Source organism: Poeciliopsis prolifica, unplaced genomic scaffold (genome assembly GCF_027474105.1).
Source record: "Poeciliopsis prolifica strain line A6 unplaced genomic scaffold, Auburn_PproV2 SCAFFOLD006, whole genome shotgun sequence".
NCBI lineage: Eukaryota > Metazoa > Chordata > Actinopteri > Cyprinodontiformes > Poeciliidae > Poeciliopsis > Poeciliopsis prolifica.
The window spans coordinates 17,236,419-17,259,946 of record NW_026562381.1 but is presented as its reverse complement, the minus strand read 5'-3'; the positions used below and the strand labels follow the sequence as shown (position 1 = coordinate 17,259,946).

Sequence of the window (23,528 nt, the reverse complement as noted above, 5' to 3'; positions counted from 1 at the left end):
CTGCTAGTTTGAAGATGCATTTTCAAAGCCACGCCAGCACATGGCTCAAATTAAAGGCTGAATTCTGTAATTATCTCAGTGTGAAATTAAGCGACACATCCTTACCAGAGGCCCAGTTGATCTGGAAACGTTGCTTTTTAGGTTCTGAAGAGCTGAGAGATGGGAGACATCTAGTGGTGAAATGCATTAAATCACAAACTGAAATAATATAAACTTAAGTATAAAAAATCTTAACATAAATATTTTTTTACTTTCTCAGGTTGATCTAAACAATAAAATGAGACAAAATAAAATAAAGCCCTTAAATTATTTTTTCAACTTTCTTGGGTTGATTGAAATAATAAACGAATAAACAATCTTAACCTAAATTATTATTATCATTTTTACTTTCTTATGTTGATCTAAAAAATTAAGTAAAATTTAATAAAATCTTCTTGTAAATATACCTAGACAATAAAATAAAATTAAATGAAATTAAGTAACCCAAATATGTTTTCAGCTTTTCCAGTTTGATCTATACAATAAAATCTAAACCTAAATATTGTATATTTTTTAGGATTTCTTGGGTCAATGTAAATCATGAAATAAAACAAATTAAATAAATTAACATGTTCACCCAAATATTTGTCAATCTTTTTTCAGATTGATCTAAAAGATGAAATAAAATAAAAATTAAATCTTGACAAGTTTTTTTTTTCAACTCTGTTTTAAAACTGTCAAAAAAAAATGTACGCTTGACTCATATAATTATTAACAAGTACACAAGTGAATTTTATTTATGCAAGCAAATTTGATCATACAGGTCAAATAAGCCACTTCTAGCTGTTGGCACATGGATGTACAAAACAGATTTCCTTTAAAGCCTGCGGTTGAGCATCTGTAGTGAAAGTACAAAAGACTAATACAAGGAGGAAGCTGAAAGCATTTTTTTCTCATCATTACAGAGTAACTCATGTTGGTACGAGAATCAGCTTTAAGACATGATTGAAAGCTCATCACAAACTAAACAGACAAAACTCAAACTCTACAGTCTAATATCAGGATAAGATGCAGTGAGCATGGGAGGTTCATTACTGCACATAAAAACAAAGGGTTGATCCATCAAGACGCTCTAAATTACAAAAATAAACAAGGAAATAAACTTTTGAGTCAATGAGACTATATTAAGGAATTTCCATGCCACAAAAAAACATCTACAGTAAATTCACAGTCTTTACTAACAGTACAGTTATCCAACTTTCAGTTGAACACCAAAGCGGTTACATCTAGAGAGCACAGAAAAAGTCAAGTCAGTGCATGAAACAGGGTTGGGAGAGGCTGTTTAAAAAAAAAGCAGGCAATGGAGTGACAGGCTGTTTCTGCAGCCGTATGGCGAAATGTCGAGGCAACACAGTTACTGCCATAAAACACAAATAAAAATCTGTGACACACGTTAATCACATCTTATTAATCCACCAAGGACCGACGTTACAGCAGAAACTTCTCAGCTTCAGGCTCTTTTTAGTTCTGATTGATGGAGACTGGGTAGGTTTCTTTTTAATTTTCCTTAAACATAAGTGCAAAAACATACAGATAATCTTTGATGTCACCATATTTACAGTGCAGAGTTTTGCTTAAACACAGGATTAGTATTCATAATGCTCTGCTTTCCGAAAATAGATTTAAATGATAAGGGTATATTCCTCATTTAAATTTAACTTGGCCCCTTTTATATTAATAATAATTTCTGTTTAGCAGAGATTTCTTTGCATCCATTTGGTACTTAATATTTAGTTGGTTTGCTACTTTATAATCAAAAACAAACTGAATAGTTGTTTATTGTGAAAGTGTGTCTTAATCCCTGGGAATTCTGGCAAAATTTGCATTTTTTAAGGAGAGATGCAAAATATTTTCAAAAACTAAGCACTCATTCATTTAAAACACTCTTACACATGAAATCTCCACACACACAACATGAGAAATGTGCTTAAAAACCCTTTAAAGCCCCTGTTGACCCCCTCAGAAATCAATGAAAAAGAAATAAATTATGAATGAGAGCAAAATGACCAAATAAAAACAAAAGATTTATACACAAACTTTAATAAAACTTAAAAAAGCTGAAATATTACTGCTACTTCTGATTCTACAAACTACACTAAAACTACAATCAGCACTAAACGACTCGTATTCAAGAATAATACAACTGCCTTGACGATGATTAGAAAAACCCATCCACGAGAGAGAGAGGTAAAGGGGCTTTTTTTCATTTAAGATGCTGCTTGTGACGAAGGAGCTTTGTGAGAAGCACCCCCAGACCACATTGTCACATGACGCACCAGTTACATCAGCAGTGCCGAGGGCCCTAGGCGCCATCCGCCCCCTGGGGAGGGGATGGTAGAGAGAGACGGAGAGAAAGCAAGAGGAGAGGTGGGGGGAGAGAGGCCGGAGTGGCAGGGCCAGGCCTCGCGCTGGACTCTATGTGTACGCGTTGAGGCGCTCCTTGGAGCGAGTGGAGTGGATGTCATGAAGCTCCTGCTCCTCTTTGGACTTGATGTCCTCGTACTTCTGCATGCGGCAGGCGTCCTTCACGTAGGCCCAGTTGGCAGACAGAACCATCAAGTAGTGGATCTGTGAGGAAAATGGAGAAATGCGAAATTAAAAAGAGAAATAAATTAATTTGACACCTTTCACAATGTAGAAGCTGTTTTCTGAAATGGTGTGATGGTACAACCTGAACTTATGTTCACCTTTTACATGGAATACCACTGGTTCACTGTACAACATAAGAAGACATTACTGTAGATCTGAAGTCGAATCAGGATGATGAGTTGTGGACAGATGCAAAACTGTACTCTTTACTCTGTACTGTTCAGTGACAGTACAGAGTAAAGGATACTCAGGTAAAGGAGGTGTGGTTGGTGGAGGAAGCTGAGGATTGGCTACATGACTGATGCAAATATCCATATCTGGAAGGTTCATAGAAACCTGTGAGGTCTTTTTCTTGTTTAGTTGAACTGACAGGTTTTTGTATAACATTGTCATTTAATTACTCTTTTCTTATTGTTAATTATGTCCAAAACCATTTTTTGTTGAAATATTTGTTATTAAAGTACACAGCTCAACAAGGTGAAGCAGTGAGCGTCATGATAGAAAACATGGAGTTTTTTTGCCGCCCTGTTACTGTGATGCTTATTATTATTAATTTGGTGGTCCACCAGGTGGCAGCATGATGTCTGTCCATGTATTGAACCATGACGTTACCATAGTAGCAGGGATTATAATGAATGTTTTGTGCTTCAATAAGGCAGCTGCTCCTGTCAGTCCGACTCCTGCACCGCTGGACCTTTAAGATCCAGACAGCTCCTTCAGATTTACACGTTCGGATTCAGTTGCTCCCCTTTGTCTGTGTTCCCGTAAAGGATTCTTGGCCGTGTTTGTGTTCTTCAGAACATTCCCAGCATTGGTAGGAGGTTCTGTTGTGGTTTCTGTTTGGCAGAGAAACTATCAGAAGAGGCACTGAGTCCCGCCTCAGTTCGCACCACCGGTTTCTGACTAGCAACCACTTTCTGCTTCTCAGAAAATGGCTTCGCACACATTACTGAGCGATGTTTGCAACAATCTCCGAGCCTTTCTTTTCCCTGTTTCCATGACAACAGCATGACATGCCCACCGCCTGCAAAAGAGGGAGGGAGACGAACCCTGTCTCTTCCACTGCACCAAAATGCCTTCTTCCCTCTGTCTGCCTCTTCAATCTCCCAGAGAATCACAGGGAGGAACAACAAAATGTCACCAGTTTCTCAACGTTTCTCTTCCTGCAGCTAATCAGAGGAATGCACATTCTTCTGAAAACAAATGAGATCGTGCACCAGCCAGAGCTGTTGTATTCTGCTGGTACCGCTAGAGTTCTGCATTTGGGAGATGTTCAGGTCCATTTGACACATTGAATTCATTGTGCAGTTGGCGGCTCACCATTGCAATGACGGCGGCTCCTGCTCCAGCGAGGGCGCAGATGAAGAGGTGGAACGTCATGTCCAGCTGCAAGGAGCAACAAATCACACAATATTAATCACTGACACAGAACTGGATGATTTTTATTGTAAAATTCAGATTAGAAAGAATCATACAGAAATAGCCATTAAAATATTACTTAATTCTGCTTTCATCCATAAAAATCCTCCATAATAAAGGATCTTTATTCTTTATTATGAATAAAAATTCTTAATAAATGAAGGAAAATTATGCACGAATTCTACTTCAAAATTAGTGCATAATTTTGAAGTAAATGTTTTATTAAACTAAAGATATAAAAAAAGTCTGGTGTGCATTTGTATTTCCCCCACAAATCTGTTTATATCTGCAAATGTTGAGTGTTATTCTCAGTGGAAGATCATGTCTTTGGTTTGATTTGTGCCATATCCTGCTGTGAAAGTCAGCGTAGCTTTAGTCCCGACCTGCCTGTCTCCTGTAACACAGTCTGCTCATCTGTGTACTGTTCTCTGATGTGTCTCCCATTATTGATGGCTAGGTCCGGTTCTGTGCACATGCTTTATTCACGTATGCTGAAAGGGAGCAATAAATAACATTTTCTGTCACTGATTCTTTTACCTCAGTAGATCCACACATCCTGTAGAACTTCTCTGATCCAGAACACACAGTTTTTGCTTCAGCAAGCGGGACAATGCCTGAAAGAAGCCGTTACAGTTTTATTGTCAGGTGAGTTTTTCTTTTTTTATCAGAGCACAGACAAAATCCGCAAAGTGTAGAAACAGGTTCAATAAAACAGTTCTCGTATGAACAAGGCGTTTCATTGTCTCTGTGGTGCAAATTGCTGTTGACACTCAGTCGCTGTGTGAGTGCCTGCTGGTGGTTAATAGGCTGGAATATATGGCACTAATTCTACTATCATCAGCATAATTTGATTTGAAACATTAACAGCACTCCAGACAAGCCTGGCTTTGATGTATGAGAATTTCAGAGTTGAATATTGGCTTTCATATAAGTTCACTTCATATAAGTGTAGCCACTAGTTAGCTATAGATTTTTCTGATCTAGAGCAGCTGATCTGGATGCATGATCTACACATGAGCTTCAGAAGTTGTGAATAAATGTGAGAGGAATGAACAGGGTAAAGTTACCGTATTGACGAGGGTCGAGGCACAGCGAAGACCCCTCCAGCACAGTGTCGTTTTGGCAAATATTCCAGATGTTGAAATATATAAAGACCGGAATGGAGGTGAAAGCTGTCACTCCGAGCCAGGCCAGCATGAAGATGTAGGTCAGCATGATGAACTGAAAATGAGCACAGGAAACCAGATAACTTCACTGAAAAGAATATGACATGTTAGTGAAATGTATGGACTTCTGCAGCAAAAAGTAATAGTTTCTTTATGCTCTGGCTTTTAGACTTCTGTTGATTCCCCACTTTAGATTGCATAGAGAATCAGAATGCTGGAGGTAAAGGCATCTATAAATAATTGCACACAGATACAAGGTTTATGGAGGAAAAACCAAAGTGTTGCACAACTTCGCCCAAAAATAGACAATCATAACGTAGCTCATGATTCAGACAAAAACAGAACTTAACAATCTTGAACGATTGGTCAGACCTTTGTGTCTTGTTGTCCAAGTCTTCTTGATAAAATTCATTTAGTCTCCAATCTCAGTTCCCCTCCTCAGCAGAATGATCTGGAGAGGAGTCGTAATGAGGGACTGATCAGCCAATCAGAGCCAGACATGGGTTAATATGAGAGCGCCGTGCCAATATAAGCTAAGATGCACAAATAATAGTGTGTTATTTTAACAAAGCATTCTGAAAATTTTAAGCATAAGGTAGTTTTCATGTCATTTGTTGGAAATCTTTGGATGCTGTTTGCAGAAATAAATTATTTTGGATTTAAAACAGTTTCTGTAACAGTTTTAAAGAAGTTAAAGAAAACACTTGCTCCACATGTTTAATCTTCTATTAATTTAGCTAGTTTGAGTGAATTGAAAGGTTGGCTAATTCAGGATTTCTTTGACTTAAATGCTTATATTTGAAGATCTTCACACTTTGTGGGTGTTAAGAGCCTTTGGTCTCTGCTGTTGACCTCCAGCTCTGCTTCATTTTTCTATGCTGTCAAATATCTATTTGGTGATGCAAACAAGTTTATTCAAAAAATAGCTATCTTTCTTTATTGTCTTCTTTTCAGTTACTATATCTCAAGATGATCTTGATAGGAAAGCATTTGTTGCTTTTTAATCACTTTAATTTGACTTTTTGTAATGTAAGACATGACAGTGTGAAATCAAGAAATTATAACCAAGATACAATGTTAATACAATACATTAACATTGTGTTCCTTAGTTTGTTCTCTGATATTCTCTAACAAACCCCTCAGGCCTTGAGAGTAAAGCATTTAAGCTCTGTGTATCCTGAAGCGTGCAGCTCTTACCCAAGCGCTGACACAGCGTCCACAGGTGGTGATCTTGAAGTCTCCATACAGATCCTTAATGGCTCCGCTGGTGAAGAATCCCTCCACCATCAGCAGGATGCCGTAGACGAAGAAAGCCGAAGCAATGCCATAGATCACATATTTGATAATGTCAATCCTGCAGAGTAAATATAGAAAACCACTTTGTTCTTCAAATGACTGTGTCCCAACAGAAATTCACAATAACTTGACACAAAGAAAAAATGGAGCAATAAATACAAACTTTCACGTTCTTCAGCAATATTAGAATCTGATTTGAGGGATTCTCAAATCTCTGTAAACTGATGCTTTTCACTCACATGGTGAAGACGTCCAGCGCATCCACTGGGCTCCTCACAACCTCAAAGTAGTTCTGGAGGATGGTGACGGTGCCTGACAGGGCTTCGTGCCCGCAGCCGCAGAACAGGGCCACGCCCGCATACAGCAGGATGGTAGCGACCAGGGACGGGTACGGGATGCCGCCCAGGCATTTGATGCAACACTCCAAGCATCCTGAAAACACAGCCAGGTTCCTCAGTCAGTTGACTGAGTCAGAGCAAAATTCAAGAAGACTTTTCACGCCGGGAGACATGACTTTCCCGACTGCAGGATTTTAAATAATTCAGCCTAACATCACAAATGAGGAAACTCCATCAGAAGGTTGTACACTATGTCTCAGTTCACTGGTTGAGAATCTGCATCATTCAGAGGAGAGTCGAGCAGCAAATATTCATGCATGGAAAAATAAACTTCCAAGATTAAATCTGAGAATCATTTTCTATGGTTAGAAACAATAATTTTCTGTAGGATAACAAGGAGTGTGGTAAAATCTAAAATACCACATTGATAAACAAGATTTGGACAGAGATTAGGAATGACACCATAACGCAAGTCAGAATAAAATCCATTAAAGACAAGAGATGAAAATTATAACAGCTAAACACAGACGCATACACACACATTGTTTGTGTATGTTTAGCTGTGTAGGTCCTGTTCTGTTCTATTTTATTCTATTCTTCATATTCCCAGACATTTAATGTCCACTTCTATTTCATGTTTATTACTACATTCACATTCTTCTCAGTGATTCTCTGTAGTATTAAAGACCTACAAGTAATTTAATTTAATGTTTGTTTTGCAATTATGGAAAAAGATGTTGATTGAAAATTGAACGTTTGATTCTTTCTCGTTTCGTTTTCTAAAACATAATCTGTGTTTCTATTAAACTAAAATGACTTTTACTTGCATTATGATGATATTCAATCATAAAATCATTCAACTTTGTAACATTTTTTTGGTTTTTAGATGCTTGTGGTTCTGATTTTAACATTTGGATCTGTGGTTCTTTAACTGGGTCTAGTTTACATGCCACACAAAACGTGTGAACAAAATGATTCTTTTGTTTGATTTTCCATAGTTTATAGATTTTTCATTTTAGAAATGTGATAATTGTTTTGTTGTTTTGTGGCAAAAATAGATAAAAAAGGCTTATTTGGAAAATGTTTTCCCTCAGAATTTGAACTGAAAATGGAAAAATTACTTTGCAGTTTAAAGACTCCAGCCCTATATTTATACTAGGAGTTGCCCAACCCTGTGGGCAATGCTGACATTTTATATTGGATGAAATCCCATCCTGAGATTTACATAGAGATCATGACCTTTAACCCTTTTCTTTCTGCCAGGCTTACCCCCAGAGACTGGTTGGCTCCGTTTCCAGTTTGGAGGAGTCCATCTTTGTCCCTGAGAGGTTGGGACTGTAAATGCTGATGTGTGCAGCTGCCATATGAATTGGTTAGATTTATGAGTCACCGCCGTGTCTTTGGGTGTTTGTTTGTGTTTCTGAGTCAGTCATTTTTCAGACAGACAGCAGCAGAAGCTTAACCTATTCCCCGAGCTGCAGCAGAACAAGCCTGGCAAGGCACTGCAGCAAATAAAGCAGCAGACATTTTAATAACACAAACAAATTGGCTTTAAATCTGCATGCTTTTATTTGTTGGGAAAGAAAACCTCATTTTGCTATTGTAAATTATAGCACAGATAAAAAAAAAAAAAATTCAGATTATTTTCAGCATCAGACGTTAACATCAGTGATAGTCACCATCTATCTCTGCAAATGAAGCGTCAGAATAGCATCTCTGCTCCTCAACTGTGCTTCTGATTCTCATGGTAGACCTGAGTGGAATACTGAGCAGCTGATCCGCCTGCCAGGCTGTGCTGAGCATTCAGACGGTTGGTAGGACTCCAGCCTCTTCCAGGGTTCATTTTCTGCATCCTCACTCACTGCTGTGCTGTGGAATGTGTTTTCAGACACACTATTTAATTTTTAACTATTTTATCTGGGTGTGCAGAGAATGTTTGCTTTTCCCAACACATTGTGCAGGTTATTTTTTTCTTTACCCCAGAATCAACCTGTGACTGTTTTCACCAACATGACAGATGAAAGAATGAAGGAAGTTCAGTGCACTTAGCTTCTCTGCATTGTTCCTGGTTTGTTGCAGGATTTTGATGCATAACTGCTTGCTCTGAATATTTTAGTTGAGGAAAATAAATCCTTGCCAACACCACAGCATGTTCATCTGACTTTTCTGAGTGTCAAAGGGAGTTTGGTTGTCTGGTTTGCAAGTATTTTGTGGATCTGAAGAAGACTTCATGTGGCAGTCTGTATTGCCTTGAAGCACAAACCAGTCCTTGCATACACAGAGGATGAGTGGTGTCTGCACAGTGATTCTCCTTGTGTTAACACAGAAATGGAGAGAAGAAGTGATTGTATGAGCCATAGTATTCTGCATGCAGTGGAACAGTCTGCAGGTTCTTTATGGGTGGAAGCCATTGGTTCTCACTGTGAATAAAATGGACTGCTTCCTCCAAGTTGAGGAATTCAAGAATCTTGTTGACGATAGTCAATCAGACCCAGAGATAGACAGATTGGAGGCTTCTCTGCAGTAAAGCAGGCACAGCTCCTTTGGGTTTGGATAAGAGCTGAAACAAAATCACAAAACTCTCAGTTCTGTGCAACATCTACATTCCATTCTTCTCTGATAACGATGTTGACCAAATCGAGGAGATATCAGACAAACATAGCTGTACTTCCTCCTTCTATCCTTATCAGGATTTCTTCTGGATGCTTTTGAAGACTTTGGGAATATTCAACTTGGAGCAAATCATAGAGCAGATCCAGAACCCACTGGAAGAACTTTGTCATTTTTAGCTATTGATTTTATTTAATAGAAAATGTGTTTGAAAGCTTTAATGTGAGAACAGTTTCAGTCGTCACTGAGCTTGTAATTACATATTAATGGTGAATTAATATTTAATTTGAACGCTATAAGTCACTTCTGGCTTTACTGAGGGGGGCAAAAGCCCCCTGAGAATCTGTGTAGATCCGCCCCTGTGCCTACCGGACTTTTTCCTTCTAACACAATTTTAGTTTTATGTTGGCTGTTCAGCCTTTAAAATTGTGAATCTGATTTTAAATCTCTGGTTGCTGTTGGTGGCGTTATCTTGTTATTTCTGTAGGAGTTCTCATTTTAAACATGCCTCAAACATCAGATTGTTTGAAAATCCTCCAGGTCAAATGGTGAGTTTGCCACCTCTCTTCTCTCAGCCTCATGACCGGATTTATCGACCCAATGGTGACTCACATGAAGCGCGATGGATGCAGCCAATCACATTTGCTGTCCAGCCATCAGAGATCCACCAAAGCAGACATCTTACAGGTTTCATGCCTTACAGGTGGAGTAAAAACATGTTTTCTGGCAATAATCTCTTTTTGTGATTTTTATTTTAGACTTTTTTTCTCACCTGTTCAAGTAGAAGCTGTGATTTTTCTCGTTGAGCATTGATTAAAAAAACAAGACTGTCTCTTTATGCACTTTGAAGACGTGTTGCTGCAGCCATGCAGAGACAATTTCAACATGATGGGGAAAGAGCGCTCGTATGAAAGATTTATGGCCTGGCCTCAATTGATGTTTATTACTTTTGCATTATTTACATTCCTGCACACAGATTACACCAAGTCAAAAATCGTTCTCTCCTTCAGGTTTAATGTCGCTCATTTTCATCTGAAGCATAATCCAGTCAATTATTAATAATTCAGGAAAAACAGAAGTCTTAATTATTTTTGCTTATTAAGCCGTAATTAAAATAGCCTGTTCTGCATCAGTGAGAGGACACGTTTCCATGGAAGCAGCAGAGTGGAGGTGCAGGGTGGATGAGCGCGGTGTGCGCATTAGTGAGTGGCTGTAACATGTTTTATTGATTCTCTGCTTTTAATTTTGTGGAATGGAGACACTTTGGATTCCCTAAATACTGAAATATAAAGACAGAATGACCATTTGATTCCCTGATAAAATTATATGAATATATATGTTGAATGAGTGCAGCGATAAATAAATGATGCAGAGAAACAACATTTTCTTCTCCGTATCTCTTTGCGAAGCTTAACTGACCCAAAGTTTGGGCCGATGAAGGATGAGGAGGAGATGCTGGACGCTTGATCCATAATTTAGGAGCGGCACAATGGAAGCTTCTCACATGACTTATTCATGCTTTTTGCTTAGCCATGGTAAAAATAAAATATCCCAGGATATATTGGGGGTCAAGGAAATTACAGATCTGAAAATATGTAAAACATTTTTTATTGTTGTTTTTAAGTATTTTCTGTGAACTTTGAGAATTTGGTCCTGCTTGTTTTTGCTGCAGATTGCCTTTACTGTGAATTGAATATCCTGTTAATAACAGTTCAATCAGCTCAAAATTGATTGAGAATAAGTTACATTTAAACATGTCATGGTGCAAAATAAAAAGGATTTTAACATTTTAATTATTTAAACAAAGAACTCTGTGGGATTTGCATAATGCATCCTCACATGATAAAACCTCCCCCAGAAAACACAAACAGGTGTAAAAAGTGAATTTGACCCAATCAGCAGAAGGCGTCTGTTTAATACAAAGAGAAAGGATCACCGCCCCCCTGCACCTCCCACCTTTGCTCCATCTGTCAGTGTCATATCCAGCATGCAAAAGAAACACACACACCCTCAGATCCTCAGTGACCCAGTCAACTTTCCAGTATTTAAATATGCTTAGAGCTAAATGACGTCTAGCAGAGGGAAGACGGCTCAGGATGATGGTGGGCTTCACTAACGAAGGATTTACTGTTCCTTGGTGGCACCAGTGCATCTAAATGTTGTACAAATTAAGGATAACACTTCATTTTGCATCAGTCTTGATCATTAGTCATCTCATGCATGGCAAATGTTTAATTTTTTACACAAGAAATTATAAGTTGTATTTGAGAAAAGACTTAAACTTCACAGCGGTATGAATAAAAGTATTTACAGTTTATCCACTAAAGTCTACATTTGACTCCTGATTAGTCTCATCAAGAAAGAACCAGTCAACATTTTTAAATTCATTTCACTGACCATAATTTGTTAAAGCCTTTTTGGAAACCTTTAATCCAGTGTGGTGCATTCAGGCTCCTTTTTGTGTGTCACGGTTCTAAGCGGATTTTGGCCATTGAGTGTATAATCGTACTACATTAAGTGGCACAAAGAATGATTAGGGTCATGGCTAAACTTCACAGTGTGAGGTGTGAAAAGGAAAACATGAGTTCAGGTGTTAGTTGTTCACCATTTCATGAGTGAACAAATAACACTCACGCTTAATTATGGAGAACTTATGAAACTCTGGATAAACTAAAACTAGACTAAACTTTCTAATACTAAATCAGTGTTAGATGATCTTTTGACCTGCGCAGTGCACCAAACACCTGCTGAAATTAAGAGATATTTGCACATTTCACCCCATTGAAGTGCTTTCTTCCAAGTCCCTGTAAAATTTTCTTTGTGGACCGTCGGTCTAGTCAAAGATACCTCCTGTTTTCAATTGGTGAAAAGCATTCGGAAGCTGGAATGGGAAAACATTTATCTGCCATTGTTGGTAAGAATGTGGTAGAAAAAATCAGACATATTAGCAACCATTTAATATATAACTAATATAACTTTACACCAATCTCCCTCTGATTGGTTGCAGAGTCCTTTCTGGCGTCTCGTCTAGGAAGATGCATTCTGCTCAGCTTCCTTCACAAAGCTTTTTTTTTAAGTTTGTCACCCATTTCCAAATCCAAAGTGAGGAATCGTTGAGCACTGAGGAGTTCAGTACCTCTTGCCATCTGAGTGACCTCATGGCAGACAGGACTGCTGCAGCAGCAGAAAAACCAACTTCCTCCAAGCTGGAAGGAAAGGAGGAGTCAGATTCCCAGAGATGAAAAACAAAACGTGCAGGAAGAGAAATCACCGTATATAGCTGTGTCTGACCCAAAGCAGACTCAGTTTTGCTGTTCAGGTCTGAGAAGCTGTCATAAAGGTGGCTCTGCAACTTTTGATCTCTTTTTTTCTTAACCCTATATTGTAGACAGTTATTTTCAAAGTTCAGTTCCTTCCTAATACAACTCAGAAAACTTCTGTTGGAGTTGTTTCTTTTCAAACTCATATAAATTTTGAGTCTCAATTGTCTGATTCAAAGTACCTTTTGAAAATTACAACCTTTAAGCAGGTATTTAAGCTGGTTTTCATGGGAACAACTCACTTAACTCTGCTGTTCAACTAAAAAGTACTTTTTACCTCACAAATGAAGCACCATCTAAGGTGAAATGAAAAGGAATGCAGCTGATCACCATGTCTTTAATTAATTGATTACAACTAATTGCATTTTAATCAAACATTCATTCACAAGTGAAGCAACATTTTCCATTCAAAAACCCTTTTTGATGCTAAATTTAAATAAAGATTTTATTGCTTTTAATCAGTTATTTAGTCAATCAACCGTCAAACTGGTACAAAGTCCTTCTCTACACATACAGCTGATCATTGTTGGAACTTCTTTAGTGGACTGGAGATCCTGACATCAGCAGTGGGGACGTGTGTACTGCTGCTACATGTTTAGCATTGAGATGTTTCTTCAGGTTTGAATAGCTGCGCTGATAGGCTAACTCCTTCTAGCACAACTTGAACACAATAGTCTTTTCCAGTGTTCCAGCTGAACAGCTCAGAAGCAGAAATGAAGCCCAATGGGTCTTGAGAAGCGGCTTTGTCATCTATTACTGCTGTTAGTGTGCCAGATTTATGGCTGTACCAAAAACACGCCAATATAAAGGCATCATACCTTTACATAGGGAGAAAAAGGGATTAATTGCATTAAAATTGTATACAGGTTAAAATCTATGTAATTAGCAGAAATAAATGTGGGTAGAAATGTGAAGTCTGGGCATGAATGGGGAAGAAAACCTGAATGTCTTCAGTTTGAAAAATCAAATCTGATCCTACTAGAACAATGCACTTAACTGCAGAAAAAAACAGAGAATATATAATCATGTTTGTTTGGTTTTGATTAGCTGGAACCACAATGCATCTAATCAGACATGATTGCTGGTTATCAGAGGAGTTATGTATGGGGGGCAGAGAGGCGGTGGGTGGAGGTGGGGGGATGGTGGATCTGTGTCAGTGTGAGGGTATAACATGCTTGTCTCGTTGCTTTCCTTGCTCCTTCTTGTGCCGCTCCCCCTCTCGCTACACACCATTTCTCCTGTAGCAAGCGGCAAGCGCTCTTTTTCTTTCCTGCTCCCCCATCTCCTCCGCGCATGTTAAATCAACCAGTATGGTTGCCATGTCAACCCCAGCGCGAAATCTGAGAATAGAGCGAGTACTTCAGAGCCGTGACCCACTTTACTGTATGTCAACAAATTCAGTGGGACAATGGTGAATGAGACGCACGACACACACGAGCCCTGGGGGCCAAAGGGCCGATGAGGGCCAGGTCCAAAGGCCCAGCGAACAATTTCCTCTTTTTCTCCTCAGAGATACTTTAGTCTGAGAAAAACTGCATGCCTGATAGACTGGGGACGTTCTTTTGTTTAACTTCATTCCAGGAACTAAGCGATAAATGTAAAAAAAGCAAAACAGAAAAAAAAAACTAGATATTTGTATGAAATAAGCTCAATATCTTGTGAAGCAAGAAGGAATGTAGGAATTTTATGACAAAGCTGCAAAACAAAACCTTATTCTGCTATTTAATGTTCTCAGGTTTATCTGTATGGGAGCTTTAAATCAGCAACGTAACTTTACTAAAGCATACCAATGCTTGATTATTATACTACAGCAATATTTCAGTCATGTTTATTCCCGCCATTAGATGTTGAATCAAGGATTTACAGTACAATGAGTTGTTTTGGCACAATAAGATGTCGTCATGATGTTTTCAGAGAAAAGTCTCAAAAAAGGAACAATAGGAGGAACTCCCCCGACTTCTTCAGGGCCGGACAGGTTAGGACTCCAAACAATGAGACAGGGAGGAGTGGACCCAAGGACAGAAGACTCATTTTATAACACGGCCAAAAATTGATAAATACTGCTGCTGTGCCCTGACCTGACCTCGGTTTGGCCAGGATCCTCGCTGCTCCACAGACTCTTTATAATAGTCTGAACATTTGGCAGTAAAACAGCTTCATTGGATTTATGGATGTTCCACAAATCTTGAGATAACATGATGCTGAAGTCTCTTCAAGAGATTGTATTTATAAATCTAAAATGCTTTGACTTTACGAATCAGGATGGATCAGTTTGTGGTTATTTAAACATATTCCAACTAAATAATCAATACTTTTTTAGTGCTTACCATCAAACTGAGCTTAATCCTTCGGGGCCTGATACTCTAAAGCTCAACCTATATAGACCTTATTTACTGAGCCATAATCACAATTTATACATTTTTACATGTTTTTAAATTTATAAAATGAAAGTAACTTACTCAATGACTTTCTTAAGGAATTTTAAAAATATATATTTTTTGTTACATTTCACTTAATCAGATGTTATCTGAAAATAAATAAATTATTTTGTGATGGTTTTAAGTATAAGGATCTTTTAGAAATAGAATCTGGAAATTTAACCATTTTACTTTCTCAATCTTCTGTTTGTCTATTCATATAAAGACCTGGAAAATCAACTGTAAAGTTTTGAAACTATTTCAATTAAAATCTCTTGTCCTTCAGAATAATAGAAGCTATTCTCTAATAACAGACTTGCATAACATACTGATTATTGTCGTGTTAGCAAAATGTTGATCATTTGGATCAAAACATCAAGTTTGGGTTTTGATTTTCCATATGGAGTCAATGATGGATTCACAAGATTAGCAAGTTCCCCTTTTTCTGGATTTATTAAAAACTTTGGTCATGGACTAAAGAGAGTGAAAGGGAGATTTCGGGGTTACAGACATTGATTGGAGTGGATTTTCATGAATCAGCTTCACACTGTGGGTGTGGCGGTGGATTGAGTATAATTGGCAAAGAAGCCAATTATCTGCGAGACATGTAGCAGAAGACTGCAGACGGGGTTGCTGCTGCCATTTTGTTGAAAAACTCAGAAGTGGCAGAAGCAGAAGATATTAAGAAGACAACTGGATTCTCTTTTACAATTAAAACTTATGAAGGAAGTGATGCAGTTTTGTTTTCAGAAAGAGGAGAGAGATAAGCAGAGTGTGGAGATTGTTGGATTGAAAACAGTTTGGGTTTCATGCAAGACTAAAATTGAAACATTCTTAAAATTCTGTGAACTTTTCAAAAATGTAGCTAAAGTAGGATGAAATGACATGTTGTGCTTGTTTGGTAGAGTTTCTATTTTAGGCTGATAAAAATATCAATAAGGTCTTTGATATGTATCTGATGCCAAGTAAGAATCCTCATCAAACCTCTGAAGCAGAAGGACAAGCTGTGCCTTGTGGAGCAGCTTCTTGGCTCAGGCTGGGCTAACAGGTGGGCCTTTCTCTGTTTTTCCACTGAGCCTCAATCAGCACACTGACTGGGTACATTTTCAAAACTTCCATTTGGGTTATTTGGGACCAGTTTTACTCCTCAAGTTGGCATTTTTAAGGGGTTCCTTGGAAAATGAATCATGTTAGCCTCATGTTTGGGTTTCCAAAAGGTTGCTGCTTTGAGGTGTCTGGACACTTTGATGTGTGGACTGCACCCCTACTGTCAGCCAGCAGCTCAATGAGCAGAACCCACCTGGTGCATCTGACTCATAATCTGAGATTTGCAGCCTCAGAAGAGGAAGACAGAAGGGAATTAGCGGGCAGTGAGTGCACTCAGTGACACCCTCAACTCATCAAAATGGAAGCAACAAGAAATTAAAAATGTTTTAGAAATTGATTTTTTCTTTTAAAATAATCAAAGGTCCTTGTGATCCAGTACTTTCAGACTCCATCTCTTGTGTCTCAGCAGCAAAGTGTGGCTCTTGCTTGTAAGTGAGTAATGACTGTTATAGTGGATTAAAGGATTTTACAGAAAGATGGGCGTGAAATCAACATGGACAGCCTCAGTCTTCATCTCGCCTCTTCAGTGGAGTCACTATGGACATGTGGCCTCTTCAACGACAGGAGGATCTGTTAGTCACTGCTTTAATGTCAGATGCACCAAGTTTCTGTCTAATATCTTTATTAACCAGAGGCCTTCTTAGCTAATGTTTGAAAGCTGCTTTAAGTTGATACAGTAGGTGATAACAGGATATTAAAAACTTTTAATCGCTTTATTCTTCAAGCTTTCATAGACCTGGATTTTATTATAAATATCATTATTGAACACTACTGAACTGAATGTGTTGTTTTGTGTCATCATTCCTGGATCCACATGAAGGATGTCGGTCTGAAGAGTCAAATGTAAGATAAAGAGCCAGAATGAAGATGAATAAAGTAAATGCATGTAAAGAAATAACACATTTCTTCATTTTTGTTTCTATAATTAAATTTATGATTCCAAAGGATTTGGTCATCCATCAGATTCATTTTATCACCTCCAGGTGATAAAATTACCTGTTTTTTGTTTTAAAAAATGAATTAATCATAATGAGACTTTGACCTGAGAAATTTAAAAGATTTGTTTAATTCAATTTGAGATTTTTTTTTTATTATTTTAAATAAACTAAAATTCAGGAAACTATGTAAACTGTGTAATTCATGAAGAACAACCATATGCCACTTACATTTGGTCTGTAATTTACAAATATTTATGCATGGAGCATATGGCATCACTAGCATTGTGACAATAACAGGTTGATTTTATTTTATTTATTTTTAACTGCCTTAGAAATCAATGAGACTTTAGCCTGACTATTAGTTATAATAATAATAATATTATGGATGCACAAAGGGATGTGTTTCAGAGTTTTTGGTTTTGGGTAACATGTGTTATGTTGACTCTCAGTCTCTTGCACAAAGCCACTCCAGTTCTGTCTCGATATTTCTGTCATTCCTGCGACTCCTGGAGTCTGTCTTTCTATTTTATGTTCACTCAGTGTGTTCACACACACACACACACACACAAACACACCACCCCCCCCACACACACACACACACACACGCACACGCACGTACACACACACACACACATGCACGCACGCACGCACCCCCCCCCCCCCCACACACACACACACCTTATCCTCTATTTGCAGTGTTGGTTTGATTCTGCAGCTCTATATTCTCTCTTTTGCAGACACAGTGAACTATTTCTGCATAACTGAACTGTAATCAGCAGGAGTGGGCAAATAGAAATCAGATGATAAGGACACGTCTGTGGCAGCTGCTGCAGCTCCTGTATGATGCAGAGGAGAGGATTGGAGGAGGGGAGCAAAACACAAACATATGAAGCTATGCATGTCACATGAAGTTGATTTCAGGAGGAGAGAGGGCAGGCACCAGCAAAGGTGTTTTTGACGTGACATGTCAAGATTTTCTTTGTAATACTGACATCGTTTTAAATGTTTGACTCCACGAAGAAATAAATAATCATCTCCTTTCCCTGCCTTAAAGTTTTCTGACAATTCACTAAATCATTCATCCTGGGAAAGTGGTGGGGTTTCATGCAAAGCAAACGTTGCTCCTGTTTTCAGTAAATAAAAGAGCCAGCTCCTCCATTAAATCAACAGTGAGCTCTGGAAAGCATTGCAACACTGGAGACAAAGAGCGGAACCAGAGGCTCGGTTTGGTTCGTGTTTTTCTCTGAGCCGTTACGACAAGCATGAAATCCTCATGGAGCACACAAAGGCAGCTCCGCCGCGGCTGCAGCCGTTCACGCCCCTCTGGCGACCCAAACAGCTCACACAGACATGACACCCAACAAAGAACGCACCGCAAACAGCTGCCCACCTCTTCACCAGCAACACAATCTCTTTTTCATTTAAAACCTTACCTTTCTGGGTCTGCCCCTCATCCAGGTCTTCTTCCATGCTGCTGATTTAGACTATCTGAAAAAGCCTGCTTGGATTGAAGGCTGGAAATCTGAATTATATCAGAGATAATCCACAAAAGACTTCCTCTTTGCTTCTCTTGTATCACTTTCCTACTGCCTCTGTGTCTCTAGTGGACGCTGAGATTGGCTGTCAGCTGTGGTTTCTGTCAAGTGTCTGGGTGATGCAAAGGAATCAGTGAGTCTTTGTGGTGCTGTCCACTGTGAGCCACCGTGGCAAGTGCTGAAAACCTCCCTGGTCCCTGGCGGAGGGAGAGGAGGAGGCAGAGGAGGTGGAAGGGGGCTTGGACTGAGGAGAGGGTGGTCTTTATGAGGCAGCAGAGAGAATGTGGAACAAAAGCCTGTTTCTGAGAGTGAACCCGTTCCTGGAAAATGTGGAGTTAGAACATGGAGGCATGCAGAAGGTTTAGACTGCTGAGACCCTCAGCCTGTGTCATGTTCTCCGTCATGTTGAGTTTGTTTGAACATTACTTGGTTTAAACGCCCCTGGATTTCCAGACAGAATGGTTACACCCATTACCTACCCCCCCCACAAACACGCACACACACACACACACTGTAGCTCTGCTGCATTAACTCATTCCCACCCTAAAAGAGGGAGGGGGCAACTGATTTTCAAATAGGATTCTCCTAATCTTGTTAGTCATACTGATTAAATTACACAATCACCACGTAGGTGCACTCAGATGTTTTTTCAAAAAAACATTTTATTTCCACCTTCAGTGATCTGAAGGCGAGGAGAGGCCAGTTTGTTCAGCAACATTTACTCACAAGGCAAATCCAGGTTGTTTACAGGAAAGCAAAAGAAACAAAGGAGAAGAAAATGACATTTAAAACAAGAATAAACCACCCAAAGAGAATGGTTAGCATACAAATTTATAACAAGCACAAAAATAATAAAATGTGATAAAAATGAAGAATTAAATAATCTTTAATTGGAACCTGCAGTAATGTTTTCAGTGCTGATTTCAAGGAACTAACTCAGAACAGTTTCATGTTATGAGATGTTTTTTCTAGAAACCCTGAAATGTTGATGTACAGGAAATATTTAACCCAACTGGAGTCCAGAGCAATACTCTTAATTACTCTTTCTATAGACCCATGTTAAACATGGGTCTATATTAAAACAGTCAGAGAAAAAATCCTGTCAGAAGAATAAAGATTTTACCCAAAATCAAGATTTACCAACCAATGTTTTCCCATTTAATAAAGAATTATTTTATTATACATAAGGGTGATATTAATTGCTTACTGGTTTATTTAATCAAAAATATAAAACAAACAAAAAACTAGGTGAAATACAGATAAATGATTTGAAAGTAAATAATTCTAAATTATTTCTGTTGTTTTGAATTTCTAAGTGAGCAAAAAAAAGATAAAATGTAAGTTTCAGGGATTGGAAAAAATTCTGGATGTTACTGGAATGGGAAAGAAAGCTGTTTCTGCTAAGAGGTCAATAAAAGGGCATGACCCCAGGTTCTGGGGCTCAGAGGTCAGACTGAGTGCAGATGTGAATGCAAAAAGATGTTCTATCTGTTAGAGTGAATATTGAAACGTTAAACATCTGCAGTTAAATCCTAGTTTAAATCACACATGATGTAGAATCCTTAACTCCAGACAAAACTAATACATGTCAGAAAAACATGAATAATCTACTTTCATGATTTGTGAAAAATGTATAATTGCAAAATATGTATTTCTGACAATGTTGAGTGTGTAAGAGCTTATGAATATACTATGCTATACTTTTTCTGTTGTTAGTTTGTGCTCAGGATGTGTGGGGTCTGCAGATTCCTGGACTAGGTTCTTTGGTTTTCTGTTTCTTGTTTTCATTTTATATTTACATTCAGCAGAATCTGCAGCAGATTTTGAGTCTGAATTAATAGAAATGGATTAATGTGATGTTGGGTCTGCAGAAACAAAGCATCCAATCTGACATGCACATGACTTTCACACAGCTGTTGCTTTGCTAACAGACAGACACGCAGTCCCAACCTTTGTCCTGGATAACTACAGATCAGCTTATTGTTGCTTTGTTAACGAGGATGAGAGATTTGCTGCGTGGAAATGGGGGAGGGCTGTGTTTCTGTGAGGGAATCCTAAGCTTCCAAAGCTCCAAAATATCCCTTTGGCCAGTCATGTTCACACACACACACACACACACACACACACACACACACACACACACACACACACACACACACACACACACACACACACACACACACACACACACACACACACCCTCACTAGCAGAGATTCTTGTGCCATGAAGCTGATAGGAAAAACTCAGCAGATGGTGAAACACTTTCTGAGGGCATTTTAAGGCCCTGTTGCTTTCTAACATTCAACTTGTCTTTCTCTATTTTCATCACAGATCCGATTTATTTTAATATTTTAATATGATTTAAGGCCTATGTTTTCTATCTTAGATTAATGTGCTACATATTATTTCATAATAGGCTCCTTGAAAGCCTAAGATTGCTTGTGCTTATGACCAACAGAAGGAACCGAAGAACCAAAGCACTAACCAAATAACTAACCAAAGCACTAACCAAATCACTAACCAAACACTAACCAAATAACTAACCAAAGTACTAACCAAAGCACTAACCAAAGCACTAACCAAATCACTAACCAAATCACTAACCAAATAACTAACCAAATCACTAACCAAAGCACTAACCAAATAACTAACCAAATCACTAACCAAATCACTAACCAAATCACTAACCAAAGCACTAACCAAAGCACTAACCAAATAACTAACCAAACACTAACCAAATAACTAACCAAATCACTAACCAAATCACTAACCAAATAACTAACCAAATCACTAACCAAAGCACTAACCAAATAACTAACCAAACACTAACCAAATAACTAACCAAAGTACTAACCAAAGCACTAACCAAAGCACTAACCAAATCACTAACCAAAGCACTAACCAAAGCACTAACCAAATCACTAACCAAATCACTAACCAAATCACTAACCAAATCACTAACCAAAGCACTAACCAAAGCACTAACCAAATCACTAACCAAAGCACTAACCAAATCACTAAACTTATTATTAATGTCTCCACTATGGGCTTTCCAGTTGCCATAGCGACCAGGCCTGCGATATTGCCTAGTTGGAGACACAAGTTGGTGCAGGATAAATATAAACCTTCTGCTGTGACTGTTGTGTGAAGCAGCTTATCCCGTTTGTCATTGCTAGTTTTCACAATATGATTATTTTCCAAAGGGGAAGTTTGACACCAAGGATCCGGATTCAGACTTTCACCGTCCCTCATCTCCAGAGGTTAACCAGCTGCGGACCGTTTCAGTGCTGATGTGTGTTCACAACCAGTCAGGCTGAGGGAAATCTAAAGGTCCTGAAATTTTAATGAGATCAGTTTGTAGCTGTAAAAAAACCCCCAAAAACCACATATTGTCATTGAGCCAGAAGGGGCTGCTGCCTGTCAGATGGACAGAGATTTACGCGCACCTATAAAGCGACAGATATTCCTCTTTCCTCGACATTAAATCAAACTGAACCTGTCCTGTTTGTGTCAGTTAGGATTACCAACATGATTAATAAAAAAAAGTCAGGAAAAATGTAAAGACTACAGCTGTCAGTGAAAAGCTGACATCTAATACTTGAGACCCCGCTAAAAACAATTTTAAATGTTTATTTTAATAGTTCAAACACCAAATATACCCTAGCATGTATTGTACGTGCAGTGGAAACTGCAGAAAGCAGAAGCTAACATCTGGCCTTCCTTATCGTCTTGGGGTTCAACCAAATACCACCAAAGAAGATGAATGGATTGATTGTTTTACAAACGCCAGCCAATGGCGTGTATTTCAGCTTCGCAAACTGCATCTTCTGTCAAATCTTTCAGGAATGCTGTATACAAATCCACAAAGAGGCAGAATCTGTGAAGAATTAAGGGCTTAGATTGAAAAATATCAAATGTCACCCAGAATCTCATCACTTTAAAGACAATAACAAAAACAATATTATCCACTAATTGTTTTTTTATGACATTGGATATCTTAGTGAGAAATACCCTTTAAACATATAAACATAAATTCTGTTATAAGATCTTGGATGTTTTAAAATCTCAAATTTGTGATAATTAAAAGTTTGTTATTTTTGCAGGATGTTTGTTGGAATTCAGTTTTAATTTAATGAAATTTATTATTTGATTTGCTTTAGTGGAGCAGAAAAAACACTTTTCAACTGGCTGACATTGCAGCTCAGCAGGCTGGGCTGCCTGAGTGGGATTGCCCCCTCAGCCCAGAGTCAGCTGAGGATGTGGAGATCATATCATTACAGCATTGTTCCATCTCTCTGTTGAAAGCGCGGCTCTTAGACCACAGGAGAGGCCAGGCACTCTGCCAGAAACACTTATCATCCTGACATCCATTTCTCACTGGCTTCACAGCTCAACTGTACTTTACACCAAGCTTTCATGAGAGCTCAGAGGTTTGGGAGCAGAGAAGGCATCTTAGTCCGAGTGACTGTGAAAGGGTTTGGCACCAGAAACAGTTTAATGTGAACCAGTCAGTGTGCAGAGTCGAGCTCTTTTGTCAAAAATCACACTTGTTTCTTGAAAAGCTCTTGAATCATAAATAATCTGAATGTCACCAATGAAAATTGATTGTATTGATTGTTTGGTGTTCGTTTTAAAGGCATTCATTCATTCACCGTGCCACAGAAAACCCTGCTGGGTCAAGAACTAGAAATTTATGGAAAAAGTCACTATGCAAATCTTTTGTAATTTGAAATATGTTTCTTCTATCTGTAAA

The 23,528-nt window shown here is 38.5% G+C and overlaps 1 protein-coding gene across 1 annotated transcript; it reads right to left on the bottom strand.

Annotated features, from left to right (window-relative positions):
• Nucleotides 1-746: 746 nt before the first annotated feature.
• Nucleotides 747-19,165, bottom strand: LOC129360654 (neuronal membrane glycoprotein M6-a). The gene is made up of 7 exons (XM_055030978.1): nucleotides 18,673-19,165; nucleotides 6,749-6,941; nucleotides 6,411-6,567; nucleotides 5,115-5,268; nucleotides 4,585-4,661; nucleotides 3,949-4,014; nucleotides 747-2,607 (listed from the first exon to the last, which is right to left on the bottom strand). Exons 1-7 carry the CDS (start codon nucleotides 18,707-18,709, stop codon nucleotides 2,455-2,457), a joined length of 837 nt encoding a protein of 278 aa, XP_054886953.1. The 5' UTR covers nucleotides 18,710-19,165; the 3' UTR covers nucleotides 747-2,454.
• Nucleotides 19,166-23,528: the final 4,363 nt, after the last annotated feature.

Coding starts and splice junctions, on each gene's coding strand:
- LOC129360654 (XM_055030978.1), bottom strand. CDS start 18,709: ATGGAAGAAGACCTGGATGAGGGGCAGACCCAGAAAG. Junction 6,568..6,748: donor GCGCTGGACGTCTTCACCAT/GTGAGTGAAAAG, acceptor TTTACTCTGCAG/GATTGACATTATCAAATATG. Junction 4,015..4,584: donor GGATGTGTGGATCTACTGAG/GTAAAAGAATCA, acceptor TGCTCCTTGCAG/CTGGACATGACGTTCCACCT.